The sequence below is a fragment of the Oncorhynchus masou genome, chromosome 18, assembly GCF_036934945.1.
Source record: "Oncorhynchus masou masou isolate Uvic2021 chromosome 18, UVic_Omas_1.1, whole genome shotgun sequence".
Lineage (NCBI taxonomy): Eukaryota > Metazoa > Chordata > Actinopteri > Salmoniformes > Salmonidae > Oncorhynchus > Oncorhynchus masou.
The window spans coordinates 12,430,795-12,452,781 of NC_088229.1; the positions used below are offsets into that span (position 1 = coordinate 12,430,795).

At 43.6% G+C, this 21,987-nt stretch overlaps 1 protein-coding gene across 1 annotated transcript in view; it reads left to right on the forward strand.

Moving 5' to 3' along the window:
* LOC135503979 (sodium channel protein type 8 subunit alpha-like) overlaps positions 1 to 15,316 on the forward strand; it is a 127,907-nt gene extending 112,591 nt beyond the window's left edge. The window contains exon 27 of the mRNA XM_064922192.1: positions 10,151 to 15,316. Coding sequence (XP_064778264.1) covers positions 10,151 to 11,301 — 1,151 coding nt within the window. The 3' untranslated portion in view covers positions 11,302 to 15,316. The remainder of the gene's footprint in view (positions 1 to 10,150) is intronic.
* The last annotated feature ends 6,671 nt before the right edge of the window (positions 15,317 to 21,987 follow it).

The following is a 21,987-nucleotide window of genomic DNA, read 5'->3' on the forward strand; positions in this document are numbered from 1 at the left end:
CTCTAGCTCTAAGATGATGTTCCTTAGATTGCTATGCCACTCAGGAGCATAGACAGTGTATCTTTCATACACAGTATATTTGGGATTTCAGAAAGCAGCTTTTCTATCAAACAGATCAATAAATTACAGGTCTTGTATCTTACTTCGATCACTCTTTTGTTCCTGCACCACAGGAAATGCAGATAAGCTTTGTGATTTACATAAATTCACTGAAAACCCACACTAACACACGGTTATATTAACAATATTGCACTTTTCAGGTAGCATACATTTGACCAGCTAATAGCCTAACCACCAATTCAATCAAATCAAATGTTATGGGTCACATACACATGGTTAGCAGATGTTAATGCGAGTGTGGCGAAATGCTTGTGCTTCTAGTTCCGACCATGCAGTAATATCTAACAAGTAATCTAACAATTTCACAACAACTGCCTTATACACACAAGTGTAAAGGTATGAACAAGAATATGTACATAAAAATATATGGAGGAGCGATGGCCGAACGGCATAGGCAAGATGCAGTAGATGGTATCGAGTACAGTATATACATATGAGATGAGTAATGTAGGGTATGTAAACATTATATAAAGTGGCATTGTTTAAAGTGACTAGTGATACATTTATTGCATATTTATTTGTTGTTATTGAAGTGGCTAGAGATTTGAGTCAGTATGTTGGCAGCAGCCACTGAATGTTAGTGATGGCTGTTTAACTGTGATGGCTGGCCTTCCTGTGACATCGCGTGGTGTAGGTGTCTTGGAGGGCAGTTTGCCCCCGGTGATGCGTTGTGCAGACCTTACTACCCTCTGGAGAGCCTTGCAGTTGTGGGCAGAGCAGTTGCCGTACCAGGTGGGGATACAGCCCGACAGGAGGCTCTCGATTGTGCATCTGTAAAAGTTTAAGAGTGTTTTTGGTGACAAGCCAAATTTCTTCAGCCTCCTGAGGTTGAAGAGGCGCTGTTGCGCCTTCTTCAACACGCTGTCTGTGTGGGTGGACCATTTCAGTTTGTCCGTGATGTGTACGCCGAGGAACTTAAAACTTTCCACCTTCTCCACTACTGTCCTGTCGTTGTGATAGGGGGGTGCTCCCTCTGCTGTTTCCTGAAGTCCACGATCATCTCCTTTGTTTTGTTGACATTGGGTGTGAATTTGTTTTCCCTCACCTCCTCCCTGTTGGCCGTCTCGTCGTTGATGGTAACCAAGCCTGCCACTGTTGTGTTGTCTGCAAACTTGATGATTGAGTTGGAGGCGTGCATGGCCACGCAGTCATGGGTGAACAGGGAGTACAGGAGAGGGCTGAGAACGCACCCTTGTGGGGCCCCAGTGTTGAGGATCAGCGGGGTGGAGATGATGTTTCCTACCCTCACCACCTGGGGGTGAGTTTGGAGGGTACTATGGTGTTAAATAGTCAATGAACAGCATAAATACATAGGTATTCCTCTTGTCCAGATGGGTTAGGGCAGTGTGCAGTGTGATTGCGATTGCGTCGCTGTTCGTCGCTGTTGGTACAACATCACCGCTGCTAATAAACTCGCTCACCAAATCAGTTATACATCAATGTTGTTGTTCGACGCCTCCGGAACATATCCCAGTCCACGTGATCCCAGTCCACGTGATCCCAGTCCACGTGATCCCAGTCCACGTGATCCAAGCAATCTTGAAGCGTGGAATCAGATTGGTCGGACCAGCGTTGAACAGACCTGAGCACAGGCGTTTCCACTTTGGGAAAGTTGTATTCCTGGTCGTAATGTTGGCAAGTTGACGTTGCTCTTATATCCAATAGTTCCTCCCGGCTGTATGTAATGAGACTTAAGATTTCATGGGGTAACAATGTAAGAAATAATACATAAAAAAAACAAAATACTGCAGTTTCCTAAGAACGCGATGCGAGACGGCCATCTCTGTCGGCGCCGGAAGTTTACATTAAGCAACATTATGGACTAAACGGTCAAATCCTATTGTCTCAGGGATATTTTGCTGCGACAATATTGGTCAAATTAAGATCCTACATCTGTACTATGACTATTCCAAAAATTGTAGAAGGGGAGAGACATCTTTAAGGTAGACATTGGTTTGAGGCTGTTGCGGGGACCATATTAACACCACACCAGCAGTCATGACTGCAGTAAAATTCCATGTGACCTTTGAGACACAGGAGTCTCCTTTTAATGACTGGACATGCTTTGGTAGCAACCAACTTCCTAACTACCATCAGGTCCTAAAGGCCTGGTACTCAGGGCTCTATTGTCCCTCTAACCACTCTGGCATCAATGCAAATGCAGAGAGAATATCACATGGAACACTTTATCATCACAACAGTAGCCCCATAGTGCTTTTAAAACTCACCTCACTGTCATGATCAATTTGAAGAAGGAAGTTCAACAAGCAGGTTGAAACCGTGGAAAACATGGTCATTGTGGATGTTGTTTCAAAGCCTAACACAACGAAATGCACAACGCTTTCTAAGGTGATGATTCATTCAAAACACCCACAACCATATTAGAGTTGATGCATATGCATAGGCTTATGAGCCCAAGCCTGAAAAAATAACTGAATTGAAACCTGAATTAAAATGATGATTGTGCCATTATACAATACACTGGGGCGGCAGGGTAGCCTAGTGGTTAGAGCGTTGGACTAGTAACCGGAAGGTTGCAAGTTCAAACCCCCAAGCTGACAAGGTACGTAGGCTGTCATTGAAAATAAGAATTTGTTCTTAACTGACTTTCCTAGTTAAATAAAGGTAAAATAAAACAGCCCACCGCATACAAATTGCAGATACACATACAACAATAATTGGAATGTGGTACATAATTGGTCATTGGTACATAACTGGTCTTTGGTACATAATTGGTCTTTGGTACATAATTGGTCTAGCCTATACTGCAAAATGTAACTAATTTGAGTAATCGCATTTGGGTGTGGACTGTATTATTATGCATACTGGATGGACTGGTTACCTGATGCTACGCATAAATGATGAGTCTGGGAGAGAACGTGTAGCCCTAGGCAATGCTGTTGGTTCATTGATTGTGCAGGGCAGCTTACAGTTAGCCTACAAATAGTGCATTAGCTATACAGAATATCTCAGCACCATGCGTTTCCATCTCCTCCTCTCTGCCCTTTAACCTTTCTCGAACGCACAGACGGCCTGTCCAATAATTTTGTGAAATATGTTTAGTTGCAAAAACATATTACTATTGATGTTCCCAAACAGGTTTCATTTGGTTTCCCAAATGAAGCACTGGGTAGCTGCAGAAACAATGTTGTAGAGCCCATGGCATACAGAGTTCTGGTGGAATATCACCTGTCGGGCAGTGAGAGCATGATCCTCAAACAGGAATATCACCTGTCAGGCAGCAAGAGGCAGGAATATCACCTGTCAGGCAGCAAGAGGCAGGAATATCACCTGTCGGGCAGTGAGAGCATGCTCCTCAAACAGGAATATCACCTGTCGGGCAGTGAGAGCATGCTCCTCAAACAGGAATATCACCTGTCAGGCAGTGAGAGCATGATCCTCAAACAGGAATATCACCTGTCGGGCAGTGAGAGCATGCTCCTCAAACAGGAATATCACCTGTCAGGCAGTGAGAGCATGCTCCTCAAACAGGAATATCACCTGTCGGGCAGTGAGAGCATGCTCCAGGAATATCAAACAGAGCATGCTCCTCAAACAGGAATATCACCTGTCGGGCAGTGAGAGCATGAGCATGCTCCTCAAACAGGAATATCACCTGTCAGGAATATCACCTGTCGGGCAGTGAGAGCATGCTCCTCAAACAGGAATATCACCTGCAGTGAGAGCATGGGAATATCACCTGTCAGGCAGTGAGAGCATGCTCCTCAAACAGGAATATCACCTGTCAGCTCCTCAAACAGGAATATCACCTGTCGGGCAGTGAGAGCATGCTCCTCAAACAGGAATATCACCTGTCAGGCAGTGAGAGCATGCTCCTCAAACAGGAATATCACCTGTCAGGCAGTGAGAGCATGCTCCTCAAACAGGAATATCACCTGTCAGGCAGTGAGAGCATGCTCCTCAAACAGGAATATCACCTGTCAGGCAGTGAGAGCATGCTCCTCAAACAGGAATATCACCTGTCAGGCAGTGAGAGCATGCTCCTCAAACAGGAATATCACCTGTCAGGCAGTGAGAGCATGCTCCTCAAACAGGAATATCACCTGTCGGGCAGTGAGAGCATGCTCCTCAAACAGGAATATCACCTGTCAGGCAGTGAGAGCATGCTCCTCAAACAGGAATATCACCTGTCGGGCAGTGAGAGCATGCTCCTCAAACAGGAATATCACCTGTCAGGCAGTGAGAGCATGCTCCTCAAACAGGAATATCACCTGTCGGGCAGTGAGAGCATGCTCCTCAAACAGGAATATCACCTGTCAGGCAGTGAGAGCATGCTCCTCAAACAGGAATATCACCTGTCAGGCAGTGAGAGCATGCTCCTCAAACAGGAATATCACCTGTCAGGCAGTGAGAGCATGCTCCTCAAACAGGAATATCACCTGTCAGGCAGTGAGAGCATGCTCCTCAAACAGGAATATCACCTGTCGGGCAGTGAGAGCATGCTCCTCAAACAGGAATATCATCTGTCAGGCAGTGAGAGCATGCTCCTCAAACAGGAATATCACCTGTCAGGCAGTGAGAGCATGCTCCTCAAACAGGAATATCACCTGTCAGGCAGTGAGAGCATGCTCCTCAAACAGGAATATCACCTGTCAGGCAGTGAGAGCATGCTCCTCAAACAGGAATATCACCTGTCGGGCAGTGAGAGCATGCTCCTCAAACAGGAATATCACCTGTCGGGCAGTGAGAGCATGCTCCTCAAACAGGAATATCACCTGTCAGGCAGCAAGAGGCAGGAATATCACCTGTCGGGCAGTGAGAGCATGCTCCTCAAACAGGAATATCACCTGTCAGGCAGTGAGAGCATGCTCCTCAAACAGGAATATCATCTGTCAGGCAGTGAGAGCATGCTCCTCAAACAGGAATATCACCTGTCAGGCAGTGAGAGCATGCTCCTCAAACAGGAATATCACCTGTCAGGCAGTGAGAGCATGCTCCTCAAACAGGAATATCACCATGCTCGGGCTCCTCAAACAGTGAGAGCATGCTCCTCAAACAGGAATATCACCTGTCAGGCTGAGAGCATGCTCCTCAAACAGGAATATCACCTGTCGGGCAGTGAGAGCATGCTCCTCAAACAGGAATATCACCTGTCAGGAATATCAGTGAGAGCATGCTCCTCAAACAGGAATATCACCTGTCGGGCAGTGAGAGCATGCTCCTCAAACAGGAATATCATCTGTCAGGCAGTGAGCTCCTCAAACAGCATGCTCCTCAAACAGGAATATCATCTGTCAGGCAGTGAGAGCATGCTCCTCAAACAGGAATATCACCTGTCGGGCAGTGAGAGCATGCTCCTCAAACAGGAATATCACCTGTCAGGCAGTGAGAGCATGCTCCTCAAACAGGAATATCACCTGTCAGGCAGTGAGAGCATGCTCCTCAAACAGGAATATCACCTGTCGGGCAGTGAGAGCATGCTCCTCAAACAGGATTATCATCTGTCAGGCAGTGAGAGCATGCTCCTCAAACAGGAATATCATCTGTCAGGCAGTGAGAGCATGCTCCTCAAACAGGAATATCACCTGTCAGGCAGTGAGAGCATGCTCCTCAAACAGGAATATCACCTGTCGGGCAGTGAGAGCATGCTCCTCAAACAGGAATATCACCTGTCAGGCAGTGAGAGCATGCTCCTCAAACAGGAATATCACCTGTCAGGCAGTGAGAGCATGCTCCTCAAACAGGAATATCACCTGTCGGGCAGTGAGAGCATGCTCCTCAAACAGGAATATATCAGCATGTCAGGAATATCACCTGTCAGGCAGTGAGAGCATGCTCCTCAAACAGGAATATCACCTGTCAGGCAGTGAGAGCATGCTCCTCAAACAGGAATATCATCATGCTCCTCAAACAGGAATATCACCTGTCAGGCAGTGAGAGCATGCTCCTCAAACAGGAATATCACCTGTCAGGCAGTGAGAGCATGCTCCTCAAACAGGAATATCATCAGTGAGAGCATGCTCCTCAAACAGGAATATCACCTGTCGGGCAGTGAGAGCATGCTCCTCAAACAGGAATATCACCTGTCAGGCAGTGAGAGCATGCTCCTCAAACAGGAATATCACCTGTCGGGCAGTGAGAGCATGCTCCTCAAACAGGAATATCAAGGCAGTGAGAGCATGCTCCTCAAACAGGAATATCACCTGTCGGGCAGTGAGAGCATGCTCCTCAAACAGGAATATCACCTGTCAGGCAGTGAGAGCATGCTCCTCAAACAGGAATATCACCTGAATATCAGGCAGTGAGAGCATGCTCCTCAAACAGGAATATCACCTGTCGGGCAGTGATGAGGCATGCTCCTCAAACAGGAATATCACCTGTCAGGCAGTGAGAGCATGCTCCTCAAACAGGAATATCATCTGTCGGGCAGTGAGAGCATGCTCCTCAAACAGGAATATCACCTGTCAGGCAGTGAGAGCATGCTCCTCAAACAGGAATATCACCTGTCAGGCAGTGAGAGCATGCTCCTCAAACAGGAATATCACCTGTCAGGCAGTGAGAGCATGCTCCTCAAACAGGAATATCACCTGTATCATGCTCCTCTGAATATCTGTCAGGCAGTGAGAGCATGCTCCTCAAACAGGAATATCATCTGTCAGGCAGTGAGAGCATGCTCCTCAAACAGGAATATCATCTGTCAGGCAGTGAGAGCATGCTCCTCAAACAGGAATATCACCTGTCAGGCAGTGAGAGCATGCTCCTCAAACAGGAATATCACCTGTCGGGCAGTGAGAGCATGCTCCTCAAACAGGAATATCACCTGTCAGGCAGTGAGAGCATGCTCCTCAAACAGGAATATCACCTGTCGGGCAGTGAGAGCATGCTCCTCAAACAGGATATATCACCTGTCAGGCAGTCGGGCAGTGAGAGCATGCTCCTCAAACAGGAATATCACCTGTCAGGCAGTGAGAGCATGCTCCTCAAACAGGAATATCACCTGTCAGGCAGTGAGAGCATGCTCCTCAAACAGGAATATCACCTGTCAGGCAGTGAGAGCATGCTCCTCAAACAGGAATATCACCTGTCAGGCAGTGAGAGCATGCTCCTCAAGCATGCTCCTCAAACAGGAATATCACCTGTCAGGCAGTGAGAGCATGCTCCTCAAACAGGAATATCACCTGTCAGGCAGTGAGAGCATGCTCCTCAAACAGGAATATCACCTGTCAGGCAGTGAGAGCATGCTCCTCAAACAGGAATATCACCTGTCGGGCAGTGAGAGCATGCTCCTCAAACAGGAATATCACCTGTCGGGCAGTGAGAGCATGCTCCTCAAACAGGAATATCACCTGTCGGGCACATGCTCCTCAAACAGGAATATCACCTGTCGGGCAGTGAGAGCATGCTCCTCAAACAGGAATATCACCTGTCAGGCAGTGAGAGCATGCTCCTCAAACAGGAATATCACCTGTCAGGCAGTGAGAGCATGCTCCTCAAACAGGAATATCACCTGTCAGGCAGTGAGAGCATGCTCCTCAAACAGGAATATCACCTGTCAGGCAGTGAGAGCATGCTCCTCAAACAGGAATATCACCTGTCAGGCAGTGAGAGCATGCTCCTCAAACAGGAATATCACCTGTCAGGCAGTGAGAGCATGCTCCTCAAACAGGAATATCACCTGTCGGGCAGTGAGAGCATGCTCCTCAAACAGGAATATCATCTGTCAGGCAGTGAGAGCATGCTCCTCAAACAGGAATATCATCTGTCGGGCAGTGAGAGCATGCTCCTCTAACAGGAATATCACCTGTCAGGCAGTGAGAGCATGCTCCTCAAACAGGAATATCACCTGTCAGGCAGTGAGAGCATGCTCCTCAAACAGGAATATCATGTACATGACCCACTATATAACTGAAGTAGCCTATGAAACTGTCCGGTAGGAAAGCACATGACCCACTATATAACTGAAGTAGCCTATGAAACTGTCCGGTAGGAAAGCACATGACCCACTATATAACTGAAGTAGCCTATGAAACTGTCCGGTAGGAAAGCACATGACCCACTATATAACTGAAGTAGCCTATGAAACTGTCCGGTAGGAAAGCACATGACCCACTATATAACTGAAGTAGCCTACCAAACTGTCCGGTAGGAAAGCACATGACCCACTATATAACTGAAGTAGCCTACCAAACTGTCCGGTAGGAAAGCACATGACCCACTATATAACTGAAGTAGCCTATGAAACTGTCCGGTAGGAAAGCACATGACCCACTATATAACTGAAGTAGCCTATGAAACTGTCCGGTAGGAAAGCACATGACCCACTATATAACTGAAGTAGCCTATGAAACTGTCCGGTAGGAAAGCACATGACCCACTATATAACTGAAGTAGCCTATGAAACTGTCCGGTAGGAAAGCACATGGAAAGCCTATGAAATGACCCACTATATAACTGAAGTAGCCTATGAAACTGTCCGGTAGGAAAGCACATGACCCACTATATAATTGAAGTAGCCTATGAAACTGTCCGGTAGGAAAGCACATGACCCACTATATAATTGAAGTAGCCTATGAAACTGTCCGGTAGGAAAGCACATGACCCACTATATAACTGAAGTAGCCTATGAAACTGTCCGGTAGGAAAGCACATGACCCACTATATAACTGAAGTAGCCTATGAAACTGTCCGGTAGGAAAGCACATGACCCACTATATAACTGAAGTAGCCTATGAAACTGTCCGGTAGGAAAGCACATGACCCACTATATAACTGAAGTAGCCTATGAAACTGTCCGGTAGGAAAGCACATGACCCACTATATAACTGAAGTAGCCTATGAAACTGTCCGGTAGGAAAGCACATGACCCACTATATAACTGAAGTGAAAGCCATGAAACCCATGACCCACTATATAACTGAAGTAGCCTATGAAACTGTCCGGTAGGAAAGCACATGACCCACTATATAACTGAAGTAGCCTATGAAACTGTCCGGTAGGAAAGCACATGACCCACTATATAACTGAAGTAGCCTATGAAACTGTCCGGTAGGAAAGCACATGACCCACTATATAACTGAAGTAGCCTATGAAACTGTCCGGTAGGAAAGCACATGACCCACTATATAACTGAAGTAGCCTATGAAACTGTCCGGTAGGAAAGCACATGACCCACTATATAACTGAAGCAGCCTATGAAACTGTCCGGTAGGAAAGCACATGACCCACTATATAACTGAAGTAGCCTATGAAACTGTCCGGTAGGAAAGCGGGCGGCCTCCATTCGCTATTTGACTGCATACCAATGACATTCATTTCCCCACTGCTCTGTTCCTTCCCATGTGGGCCATTCTACATCTAAACTAATGTTGCATATGAATAAAGACAAGATTAAATTGAGAATATTCTGATGGGTGAAAATATGATCACTTGATGAGAGAACAGCTGTGCAGCCTGAGGCAAGGAACAGAGCGCCACTTTCTTGCTACTTTCTCAAATCATCGGTAGTCTATAGTCACATTATGCTGCCCCTATATGTTTTGATTCTCAGGCTTGTATCATTGACAACTATAGTTGCCAAATAACTCAAAATCTAGCATACATATAGGACCTGTTTCAAATGATCACTTTTATGCTCAGCATAGCTTGTTAATATGCGCACTCGCATGGAGCATAGATAACATAGATAACATAGATAACATAGATAACATAGATAACATAGCACTACAGTAGGCCAACTCATATTCTGTTCTTCTGAAAAAAAATATTCATATCATAATGTTTCTTCAGACCTGACTAAAATATATAATGGATGTATTGTGATGGTGTATATTATATTTATTTATTATATGTTACAAACGCACCCATCAACGGCTTGTAATGCATGGAGGCCTACAGATGCTAAACATGTTTCACGTTGTTAATTAACAATCAATTACACTGAGACCGGCAGTCTTTTGCATGACAATCACCGGCTGACAAAATGTCATGACTGCCACAGCCCTAGTTGAGTCATGTCTGCTAACTTTGTTGTCCCTGGGTGTCTTGTCTCCTCCACCCTCTCCCTCCACAGGCATGTTCCTGGCTGACATCATTGAGAAGTACTTCGTATCGCCGACCCTCTTCAGGGTCATCCGATTGGCTCGAATCGGCCGCATCCTGCGTCTGATCAAAGGGGCCAAGGGCATACGGACTTTACTCTTCGCCTTGATGATGTCACTTCCTGCCCTGTTCAACATCGGCCTCCTGCTCTTCCTGGTGATGTTCATCTTCAGCATCTTCGGAATGTCCAACTTCGGCTACGTCAAACACGGGGCCGGGATAGACGACATGTATAACTTTGAGACCTTCGGGAACAGCATGATCTGCTTATTCATGATCACCACGTCTGCAGGCTGGGATGGTCTCTTGCTCCCCATCCTCAACTACCCTCCTGACTGCGACTCAACTCTGGAGAACCCAGGTGCACCTGCGGCAGGCAACTGCGGCAACCCCTCAGTTGGCATATTTTTCTTTGTGATGTATATCATTATTTCCTTCCTTGTCGTAGTCAACATGTACATCGCCATCATCTTAGAGAATTTCAGTGTAGCGACAGAAGAGAGCGCCGACCCGCTCAGTGAAGACGACTTTGAGACGTTCTATGAAATCTGGGAGAAATTTGACCCCGCCGCTTCCCAGTTCATCACCTTCGCAAAGCTGGGTGACTTCGCAGACACCCTGGAGCACCCTCTCCGCGTTCCCAAACCCAACACCATCGAGCTGATCGCCATGGACATGCCCATGGTCAGCGGCGACCGCATCCACTGCCTGGACATCCTGTTTGCCTTCACCAAGCGTGTGCTGGGAGACAGTGGCGAGCTGGACATGCTACGCACGCAGATGGAAGAGCGCTTCGTGCAGGCCAACCCCTCCAAGGTGTCGTACGAGCCCATCACCACGACACTGCGCCGGCGCCAGGAGGACATATCCGCACGTTGCATACAGAAAGCGTACCGCGCTCACCTCCTCAAACGGGGCTTCATCTGTAAGTGCAGGCCCAAGACCAAGCTGGAGAATGGTGGGACCAACAACGAGGAGAAGAAAGAGAGCACAGCCTCCACCACATCTCTCCCCTCCTACGACAGTGTGACCAAACCTGACAAGGTGAAACAGGAAGAGAACGAGGGAGAGAGGAGAGAGAAGGACAGAAATCAAAAAGATGAGCGGGAATCTAAATTTTAGTCAGGGTTCAGTGACTGTCATTATTACATTATTACAATACTCCACACAGCCAGAAGGGACACTGAGCCCAATAAACAGACAAATGTATAAAAAATATCATTTACTACACATTTTTTTTTACAGACTTCAATTTAACACAAAATGAAGGATCGAGATTCGTCGTTGGATAGTTAGGGTCAGTTGAAGCAAAACACAGATGGCGATGTACATGTTGCCCACGATAAGAATTTAGTTAGGACACCATTATTATCACTAAAGGATTTTACTGCCTGATGATAAATGTCTTCTTTATTTCTTGGAAATAATGTGAGGAAGAACAACGATAATATAAATAATTATCAATAATAACTCAATAATAGTGTGCCCGCCATTGGCATTCTATATATTAAAATATATGTTCAGGATCATCGAAAAGAAGGGAGAAACCTCTGCAAACAAGATGGAGGGAGATTTATTGGCGCAAAAGAGTCTCTGACTGCCAGTACCCTGTGTGGACGAGCCCCTGCAGCGAAATGTCCCCCACTATGGGAGCACCTCAGGAGAGGAACGGCACAGAACCTATGTTACAGAACCTTCTAGAACTGTTCTACTACGCAGTCTGACATGGTCTCTGTAACATCCACTTCCTGCACTGTCGTTCTTATCAAGTTTTAAATACGAAGAATGAACGTTTAGAGAAAGAAAGAAAACAGAACAGCAGACAAAGTTTTTACTTTGTCCGTTTGTGCTGAAAATACTTATATCTTTACATTATTTGAGCAGCAAAAAGAATGAGAACAAATAACATTTAGCCCATGTCACACTGGTCTCTTTTCATCTTCTCTCGCTTAGTTATACTAACATTATGAAAAATACATTTCATACATGGGCTTTCATACTGTCACACTGGGTAGGGGGCACAAGTCAGTGTTTAGACTTGGGCTGAAGAAGGGTGGGGACTCGCTCTGACCGACTGAGTCTCAGATAAATTATTGCGCTCGTTCAATGCATAGATATGACTTGCATGAAGGCATGTTTTCATCAGGAATCATGCATGATGTAATCATAGTCCACGAGACACTAATTATCTTACTACTCTAATGGCTCGACCATACGTTTGAGGCAGTCCACTGGAAAAATGTTTATGAGAAATAGAACTGGAAAATGATTGATATATATTTGACACATATATGTCTATATATACAATATTGACGGAATCAAGTGATGTGACCTACCGTTCACTATAATGTTGCTTTTCAACTGCCAGACCAATCTTTTTATGACACCCATTTGGGATTTTAATTGAGTATGTAGTTACACCCTCAGAGGCAAACCTCTATTCTGGCACATTTATGAAAAACACAAAGTAGGATGTGATGAGATTTAATTCTGAGAGGGACAAGCATAGTTGCTGAGTTCTATCAGGATTATATCTTCAGAATGAGGATGTACAGATTTCAAAGACACTTTTCAGACCGTTCTAAAGAAACCTAATCGGGGTCTTATTAAGAGACCCTGGTTTTTACATCAAATGTTTACTACCTTTACCTTTGTTGCTACGGTTACCACCCTTACCTGTGGTCTCCAACCAACTCCCTCTTGTTGTTGTGGCAGTACGAACAGGCAATGTTTGATGCCATATCCTGTATATCCATATCCTGTATATCCATATCCTGTATATCCATATCCTGTATATCCATATCCTGTATATCCATATCCTTCACAGATCAATGTCAGTTAAAATTCTATAATTCTCCTCCAATGCTTTGTCTGTCTGCGGACAGGGAAGAGTGAGACGTATCAGCGGTACTGTAGTGGAGGATGATGGGAGATGTTGAAACAGCTGATATACTGATGCTTCCATAGATCCTTTCTTCTGGTTATAATTTGATTCACTTCTGTCCTCTGTCACTCCGTCAGTTCCCGGTTAGACTATCGTTCACTGTGGCCCAGTGGCACGTCGATAGACACTTTGAGTTTCCAGTTCTGATGTATGTAGATGTCCTCTGATGCAATGCAATCCTTCTCAGAAGAAAGCTTGAATTTCAAGCAGTGAGAATGTATGTGGCATTGTAGTTCGTATCCCAGAGAAAAATCTGCCGATTTTGCTCCTGTAAGTCGCTCTGGATAAAACCGTCTGCTAAATGATTAAAATGTAAATGTAAAATGTAGTTCATCTATAAAGCAGCATAGACACATAGAAGTGACATAGAAGTACGAGTGTACATAGAGGGAACCATGGAGGGTACATAGAGGGGACCATGGAGGGTACCATGGAGGGTACATAGAGGGAACCATGGAGGGTACATAGAGGGGACCATGGAGGGTACATAGAGGGAACCATGGAGGGTACATAGAGGGGACCGTGGAGGGTACATAGAGGGAACCATGAAGGGTACATAGAGGGAACCATTAAGGGTACATAGAGGGGACCATGGAGGGTACATAGAGGGGACCATGGAGGGTACATAGAGGGAACCATTAAGGGTACATAGAGGGGGCCATGGATGGTACATAGAGGAGGCCGTGGAGGGTACATAGAGGGGACCATAGAGCAGCAGGACATGCTCAGCCACTCCTGACATGATGTACTAAAGGACTGAAAGACGGTCGGCCATAGAAGGCTTAAGGGTTGTACTTTGGAGAATAAAAATATATCTGATTGGATAGACTTATTCAGGGAGGTGGGGATGGTATAACAAAGGACCAAAGGAGAGACTTAACAGAACCTCTCCTGGACCCTCCACAGTTTCTAGCCTGACTGAATGAAAATGATCAGAGAAAGTCAAGATGGCAAGCCGGAGCAGCAGGGACAATAGTGTTTATGCCTTCAGCAGGAGTGAGTGCTGAAAGTCCCATGTTTGTCAGTATATCATTGCGCTTTGTGGGACCTCTTCAACACTGTGTATAGTGTGTGGATGTTGGACCCAGGCTTGCATCATCATGTCATGTGCTAGCAGGCTATTATTTGATTGGTCACCTAGCTGTCTGTTTGATAAATGAAGAATCTGCCTGGGGATGTAAGAAGGTCAAAGTGACCCGTCCAACCGTCGTTTCTCACAGAACTTCTCTGTCTCTGCAGAATCAAATTCAATTAGACTTTTATCAGATAGGCCTCGTATGATCAACTCGTATCAAGTCATGATTCATGATTCACAGTAGAATTGTGCCTTTATTTTTATTTTTTATTTTTTTCCACACAGGAGTGATGTAATGGTCGTTCATCTATACAAACAAACAAAGAAATGGATGCCTGGTCAGACAACAACATAGTATCTAGGGATGCACCATTGAAGCCATTATGGTGTGTTGAACACTGCCTGTACCCGTACCTGACATCCCCATGTTTGTCTATTATTACTATCTAGAGGTCTGTTTACAATATAAAGACATGTCTACAGATAATGTCCGTCTGCTAGACTGCTGCACACTTTAAACCAAATACATTCCCCATTTGATCGATCAATGACGTTACAACCATAAGAGCAAACTATGCCATCCACTTTCAGCCCGTGCTCATTTTGGATGTCATGTTTTAGATGAATGATGTATTGATCAGTGAATTTACTTGGAGAAATGAAATCAATAAAAATAAGAAATATACATGTATGTGCAGTGCGGGCTATGATGACACCGAAAAAGAATGAACTTTTTAAAAGAAACTATAAATAATGTACTATATTCTTTTATTTTATCGGCATGCTTTGTTGTGTTTTTTGTAAATACTGAATTTCAGAGCTACCACTAATAGTCTAAAATGAAATGACAACAGCATAGAATGACTTCCAGATATGCCCTTTGCCATATTTGTTCCTTTTGGGATTTTTGTTGACACTTTTCACTTTGTTGACGGAAATTGAATGAAATATAGATATTATACAATACACAAAGAAATAGACATCTATACATATATATGTCTATATGTACAGTGCCTCCTGAAATTATTCAGACCCCTTGACCTTTTCCACATGTTGTTACGTTACAGCCTTATTCTACAATTGATTACATTGTCCCCCTCCCCATCAGTCTACACACATACCCCATAATAAAAAAGCAAAAACAGGTTTTTAGAAAATGTAGCTAATTTATTTAAAATAAAAACTTAAAATATCACATTTACACAAGTCTTCAGACCCTTTACTCAGTATTTTGTTGAAGCACCTTTGGCAGTGATTACAGCCTTGATTATTTTGGGGTATGATGCTACAAGCTTGGCACATCTGTATTTGGGGAGTTATTCCCATTCTTCTCTGCAGATCCTCTCAAGCTCTGTCAGTTTGGATGGGGAGCGTTGCTGCACAGCTATTTTCAGGTCTCTCCAGAGATGTTCAATCCGTTTCAAGTCCGGGCTCTGGCTGGGACACTCAAGGACATTCAGAGACTTGTCCCGAAGCCACTTCTGCATTGTCTTGGCTGTGTGCTTAGAGTCATTGTCCTATTGGTAGATGCACCTTCACCCCACTCTGAGGTCCTGAGCGCTCTGGAGTAGGTTTTCATCAAGGATCTCTCTGTACTTTGCTCCACTCATCTTTCCCTCAATCCTGACTAGTCTCCCTGTCCCTGTCGCTGCTAAACATCCCCCCAGCATGATGCTGCCACCCCCAAGCTACACCTTAGGGATTGTGCCAGAGTTCAATCTTGGTTTCATGAGACCATATAATCTTGTTCCTCATGGTCTGAGAGTCTTTAGGTGCCTTTGGGCAATCTCCAAGCGGGCTGTTATGTGCCTTCTACTGAAGAGTGGTTTCCGTCTGGCCACTCTACCATAAAGGCCTGATTGGTGGAGTGCTGCAGAGATGGTTGTCCTTCTGGAAAGTTCTCCCATCTCCATAGAGGAACTCTCGAGTTCTTGGTCTTCTCCCTGACCAAGGCCCTTCACCACCGATTGCTCAGTTTGGCCGGGCGGCCAGCTCTAGGAAGAATCTTGGTGGTTCCAAACTTCTTCCATTTAAGAATGGTGGAGGGCACTGTGTTCTTGGGACCTTCAATGCTGCAGACATTTTTTTGGTACCCGTCCTCAGATCTGTGCCTTGACACAATCCTGTCTCTCTACGGACAATTTATTTGACGTTTAAGCTTTGTCAAGCGTTTAAGCTTGGTCATGCACTGTCAACTGTGGGACCTTATGTAGACAGGTGTGTGCCTTTCCAAATCATGTCCAATCAATTTAATTTACCACGGGTGGACTCCAATCAAGTTGTAGAAACATCTCAAAGATGATCAATGGAAACAGGATGCACCTGAGCTCAACTTCGAGTCTCATAGCAAAGGGTCTGAATACTTATGTAAATAAGGTATTTTTTATTTTTTATAAATGTGCAAAAATTTCTAAAAACCTGTTTTCGCTTTGACATTATGGGGTATTATGTGTAGATTGCTGATTTTTTATATATTTTTTTTATTATTATCCATTTTAGAATAAGGCTGTAACGTAACAAAATGTGGAAAAAGTCAAGGGATCTGAATACTTTCCGAAAGCGCTGTATATACATATTACAAAATAACACTGTTTGTTTGTCACATTTGATTGATGTGTAACACGTTCAGTCTACAACTGGTTAGTATTCAGCACCCTGCTGTATGTGTTGGGAAATAGCTGATACATAGTCATTGGAGCTGCTGCCATGGATTGTAGTCTGATATTACCATGATGATGAGAGGTTTATGCTACCAGCACATTTCCCACTGTTTTCTGCAAACTTGTCAAACTTTTTTCATCTGCAATCAATAAACAAACACACACATACACATTCACACAGACACACAGCAATTCAACCTGACTAATCAGTCATTGTCCCAATTAGATAGTCCGTTGACTATCTACCCATACATCCACAAGGCCTAAAATACCTAGTATCTACCCATACATCCACAAGGCCTAAAAGACCTAGTATCTACCCATACATCCACAAGGCCTAAAATACCTAGTATCTACCCATACATCCACAAGGCCTAAAATACCTAGTATCTACCCATACATCCACAAGGCCTAAAATACCTAGTATCTACCCATACATCCACAAGGCCTAAAATACCTAGTACCTACCCATACATCCACAAGGCCTAAAATACCTAGTATCTACCCATACATCCACAAGGCCAAAAAGACCTAGTATCTACCCATACATCCACAAGGCATATTAGGCTTATCTATATACTGTAACCACCCTACACACATCTATCTCTCTCTCTACCCATAAATACAGCCACATGGTCTGGTCCAATCAATATATCTCTCTCTCTACCCATAAATACAACCACATGGTCTGGTCCAATCAATATATCTCTCTCTCTACCCATAAATACAGCCACACGGTCTGGTCCAATCAATCTCTCTCTACCCATAAATACAGCCACACAGTCTGGTCCAATCAATATCTCTCTCTCTCTACCAATAAATACAGCCACACGGTCTGGTCCAATTTGTTTCTAATCTAGTGTTATAACTCCACTCATTGGCATGTGCCTGTTTCAGAATTTTCAGTGTTTTATTTGGAAGATGATGATACCACACATAAATGTTCAAAACTGTGGAAGGAGGGAATGGGGTGGGGTGTGTGGTGTGCGTGGGGGGTGGGGGTGGGGGGGTTAATTTGAAAAGAATGAAGGACAACGTATATCAGGGACTCGAGGCTACCAAACAGCATTCTTTGTCCATTCAATACGATGAGAGGGGTCAGAACTAATACTGCCGGGGATCAGATTATCTTAACAACTATTAACAAATACCTGCCCTCTTCTCTTCATCCTCTAGATAGACTTTTGATGTTACCTTACAAAACAGAAGTCCAACTCAAAACAGCAATCCAACTCAAAACAGCAATTCAACTCAAAACAGCAATTCAACTCAAAACAGCAATTCAACTCAAAACAGCAATTCAACTCAAAATAGCAATCCAACTCAAAACAGCAATCCAACTCAAAACAGCAATCCAACTCAAAACTGCAATTCAACTCAAAACAGCAATCCAATTCAAAACAGCAATCCAACTCAAAACAGCAATCCAACTCAAAACAGCAATCCAACTCAAAACAGCAATCCAACTCAAAACAGCAATTCAACTCAAAACAGCAATCCAATTCAAAACAGCAATCCAACTCAAAACAGCAATCCAACTCAAAACAGCAATTCAACTCAAAACAGCAATCCAACTCAAAACAGCAATCCAATTCAAAACAGCAATCCAACTCAAAACAGCAATCCAACTCAAAACAGCAATTCAACTCAAAACAGCAATCCAATTCAAAACAGCAATCCAACTCAAAACAGCAATCCAACTCAAAACAGCAATCCGACTCAAAACAGCAGTCCAACTCAAACAGCAGTTTCTTGTGTTCATGTGTGTTACTTTGTGAAAAAGCAGCTTGCCTTCTATATCTCTGTTCTTTCCATCTGAAATTTATTTTTGTATCAATATTAAATTAATGAAATAATGGGGACTCTTTTTTTTTAGCATGGATTTATTATATACTTTTAAAAATGTTTTGCTGAAAAATAATTTTTGGAAGTGCTTTTCAAACTGTCGTTTATCATTTGAACGCTGTGATATTAAAGATACATACAGTATGGTGTTAGTGATACACAACCATTTGGGCTCTTAGTAAGAACTCATGAAAGATTGTCTTCATCTGAACACAAACATTTGTATGACCAATAAAGCAGCCTTCCAGTTACAAGCTGTATTGTCTCTGGGTTCTTTTAACTGGAGATCAGGATTCTCAACATCTCTTCTATGGGAAGACTTCTACACTATTGTGATGTATTTAATCAATGGGTTGATATTCGGAATATTTCAGGATATCTACAGTATAGAAGACTATAATATTGTGATTCTTCACTCATTTTATTTACTGTAGGCAACATTTAAAGTGCTTTTGGTGCAAATTTGAATATGAATGTATTTTTATATGAGTTTCTGAGTTTATTTCTGTGTTTATTTTTTATTTTTACAGGGACAGTGCACATTAATCAACGTTTCAGTAAAAGTGCCGGTTTTAGCCAGCCGGCTAATTTTCAACCGCAGTCCCTGGGCAGGTTATTAAAAACAATTACAATATAGACAATAGCAACATAGAACAAGCAAGACATAGCAACATAGGACAAGCAAGACATAGCATACAGACAGAGCAACATAGAACAAAAAGCATCAAGACAAAATTCATAAAAGCAACAAAGTGTTTCCACACCTCACAAGCTACAGACAACAGACAACATGGAAAGCGGCAACACACAGCTAGGGACCATGTTGATCCATCTGATTGACCTTTAGCCATGTCTTCAAGCATTTTGTGAAAGTGTGACATGTGGTGCAGTTATGTGTGTCTGATGGCAGTGTATTCCAGACATGGGAAGCTCTCACAGAGAATGCAGATTTACTAAAGGTGCTTTTCCTTAGGGGAACTATACAGTCACCTCTCATGGCAAACCTTGTGGATCTGCTGCCATATGTCTGGGTTTTCTGTTTAACAAAAATATTGAGTGGAGGGGGAACCAGGCCATTAAGGATCTTGAATACAAGACATGCGTCAGTGTATTGCACAAGATTTTCCCAACTCAAGAGCTCATGCTTTCTAAGGATGTGACAATGATGATGGCTATTGGGCTTCCTATCAAGCACTTTGAGAGCCTGTTTGTAGACAGACTGAATAGGTTTTAATGTTGTACAGCAAGCTTGGGCCCAACTAGTCAAGCAGTATGTTAAGTGGGGAGTATCATAGAGATGAAGTACAGTTTTGCTACCTCTGTAGTCAAACAATTTCGTATAAATTGGAAATTAGCTAGGTTGAATTTAGTTATTTGAATTACCTTTTTCACATGCTTTTTAAAAGAGAGGTTGGAATCAAGTATGATGCCAAGGTACTTAAAATCGGATACCACCTGGAGCTTTTCCCCTGACACATAGACATCTGGCTGAGTAGCATCTGTTGTCCTCTTTGTGAAGAACATGCAAACAGTTTTTTTCACATTGAGATGCAAACACGAGTCACTGAGCCACTTTGTAACCTGGACCATTACAGTAGTGAGTTCTTGTGCAGCTTGTTGTTTGCTCTTTGCATGCACATATATCACTGTATCATCTGCATACATTTGAACTTCAGACTCAGTACAGACAGAAGGCAGATCATTAATGTACAGGCTGAACAGGAGGGGCCCCAGTATTGACCATTGGGGCACGCCCACATCATAGCTACGAGTGGGCGACAGCTCATTGCTCACTCTGACACACTGAGTTCTGCCTTCAAGGTATGATTTCATCCATCTCAAGGCATCAGGGGAAAAGTTAAACTTGGACAATTTTGTGATGAGAATCTCATGGTTAACAGTATCAAAAGCCTTCCTTAGGTCCAGAAACACAGCCCCAACAGCACCCCCTTTGTCCATCTTGGACTTCACATTTTCCAGAAGAAAGCAGTTGGCCGTTTCTGTGGAGTGTTTCACTCTGAAGCCAAACTGCATGGAGTGTAATGTGAAGGGGCTGTTGTTGAGGTGGGCAATCAGTTGTTCTGCGACACACTTTTTAACAACCTTTGACACCACAGGTAGTATACTAATGGGCCTGTAGTTACTCACGTCAGCTGGGTCGCCTGATTTAAAGATGGCCGTTATTATGGCCGACTTCCATACCCTTGGAAACACACCGAGACCAATAGATGTGTTGGTGACCTTAGTAATGGGGCCAATGAGTGACTCTTTGTAGTTTTTAAGAAAGGTAGAGTCCATCCCAAACACATCTTTGGCTTTAGAGTTATTTAGTGAGCTAATCACCTTGTTCACCTTTGACTCAGAAACCTCCCTTATGATGAAGACAGGTTGAGTGTCATTCACTAGCACTGAGCCCAAGAAACCAGTGGAGGGTTCTGTGTCAGTACCCTGACAGAGTCAATAAAGTAGGAATTGAAGGCTATTGCTATTTCGACTGCATCCTGTGTTAGATTGTTATTCACCATGATTTCTAGTCTTTTTGCAGTGTTACTATGGTCTTTCCCTGTTAACTTTTTTAGATTCTCCCATATCAATTTAGAATTTCCCTTTGCTTCACCAATTATGTTAATAAAAATGTTTGCCTTGGCCTGTCTGATTTCTTTCATCACCTTATTTCTCAACATGGTAAACCTACGTCTGTCATGCTCTAATTTAGATTTTAGGGCTATTTTTAGAGCATAATCTCGTTCTTTCATCAATTTCCAGATTTCTCCATTTAGCCAAGAAGAGTGCTCTTTTGGCCAGGTTTAGATTTGATTTTCTTTAGGAAGCCATTTATTGTAGTCTGGATTGTGGATAGAAAAACCTGACTATCTGCTTCCACGTCTGTATAGGACAAGAGATCATTCCAGTTTATTCCCTTAATTGCTTTTTCAAAATAGTTTAATTCACTCTTAGTTATTCTGAGTTGATCCGGCTATCTAACAGTAGAGAGGTTAAACCTGCTCTTAGACAGCTTTCTGGCTATAAGTGTCAGATTATGATCAGACAGCCCAGTAACCATATTGAATGATTTAGTCACTCTCTCTGGTTTATTACTGAACACCAGATCAATCTGTGTTCTAGAGCAACAAGTCACCCTGGTTGGCCCTTTAACTAGCTGTGTAAGGTCAAAGGTATTAGTGATCCGTTTGAGGGTTTTCCTACAACACTTGTCTTAATAATAATGTTAAAATCTCCCATTAAGATGACCTCTTTCCCAAAATCACATTCCCTATATATTT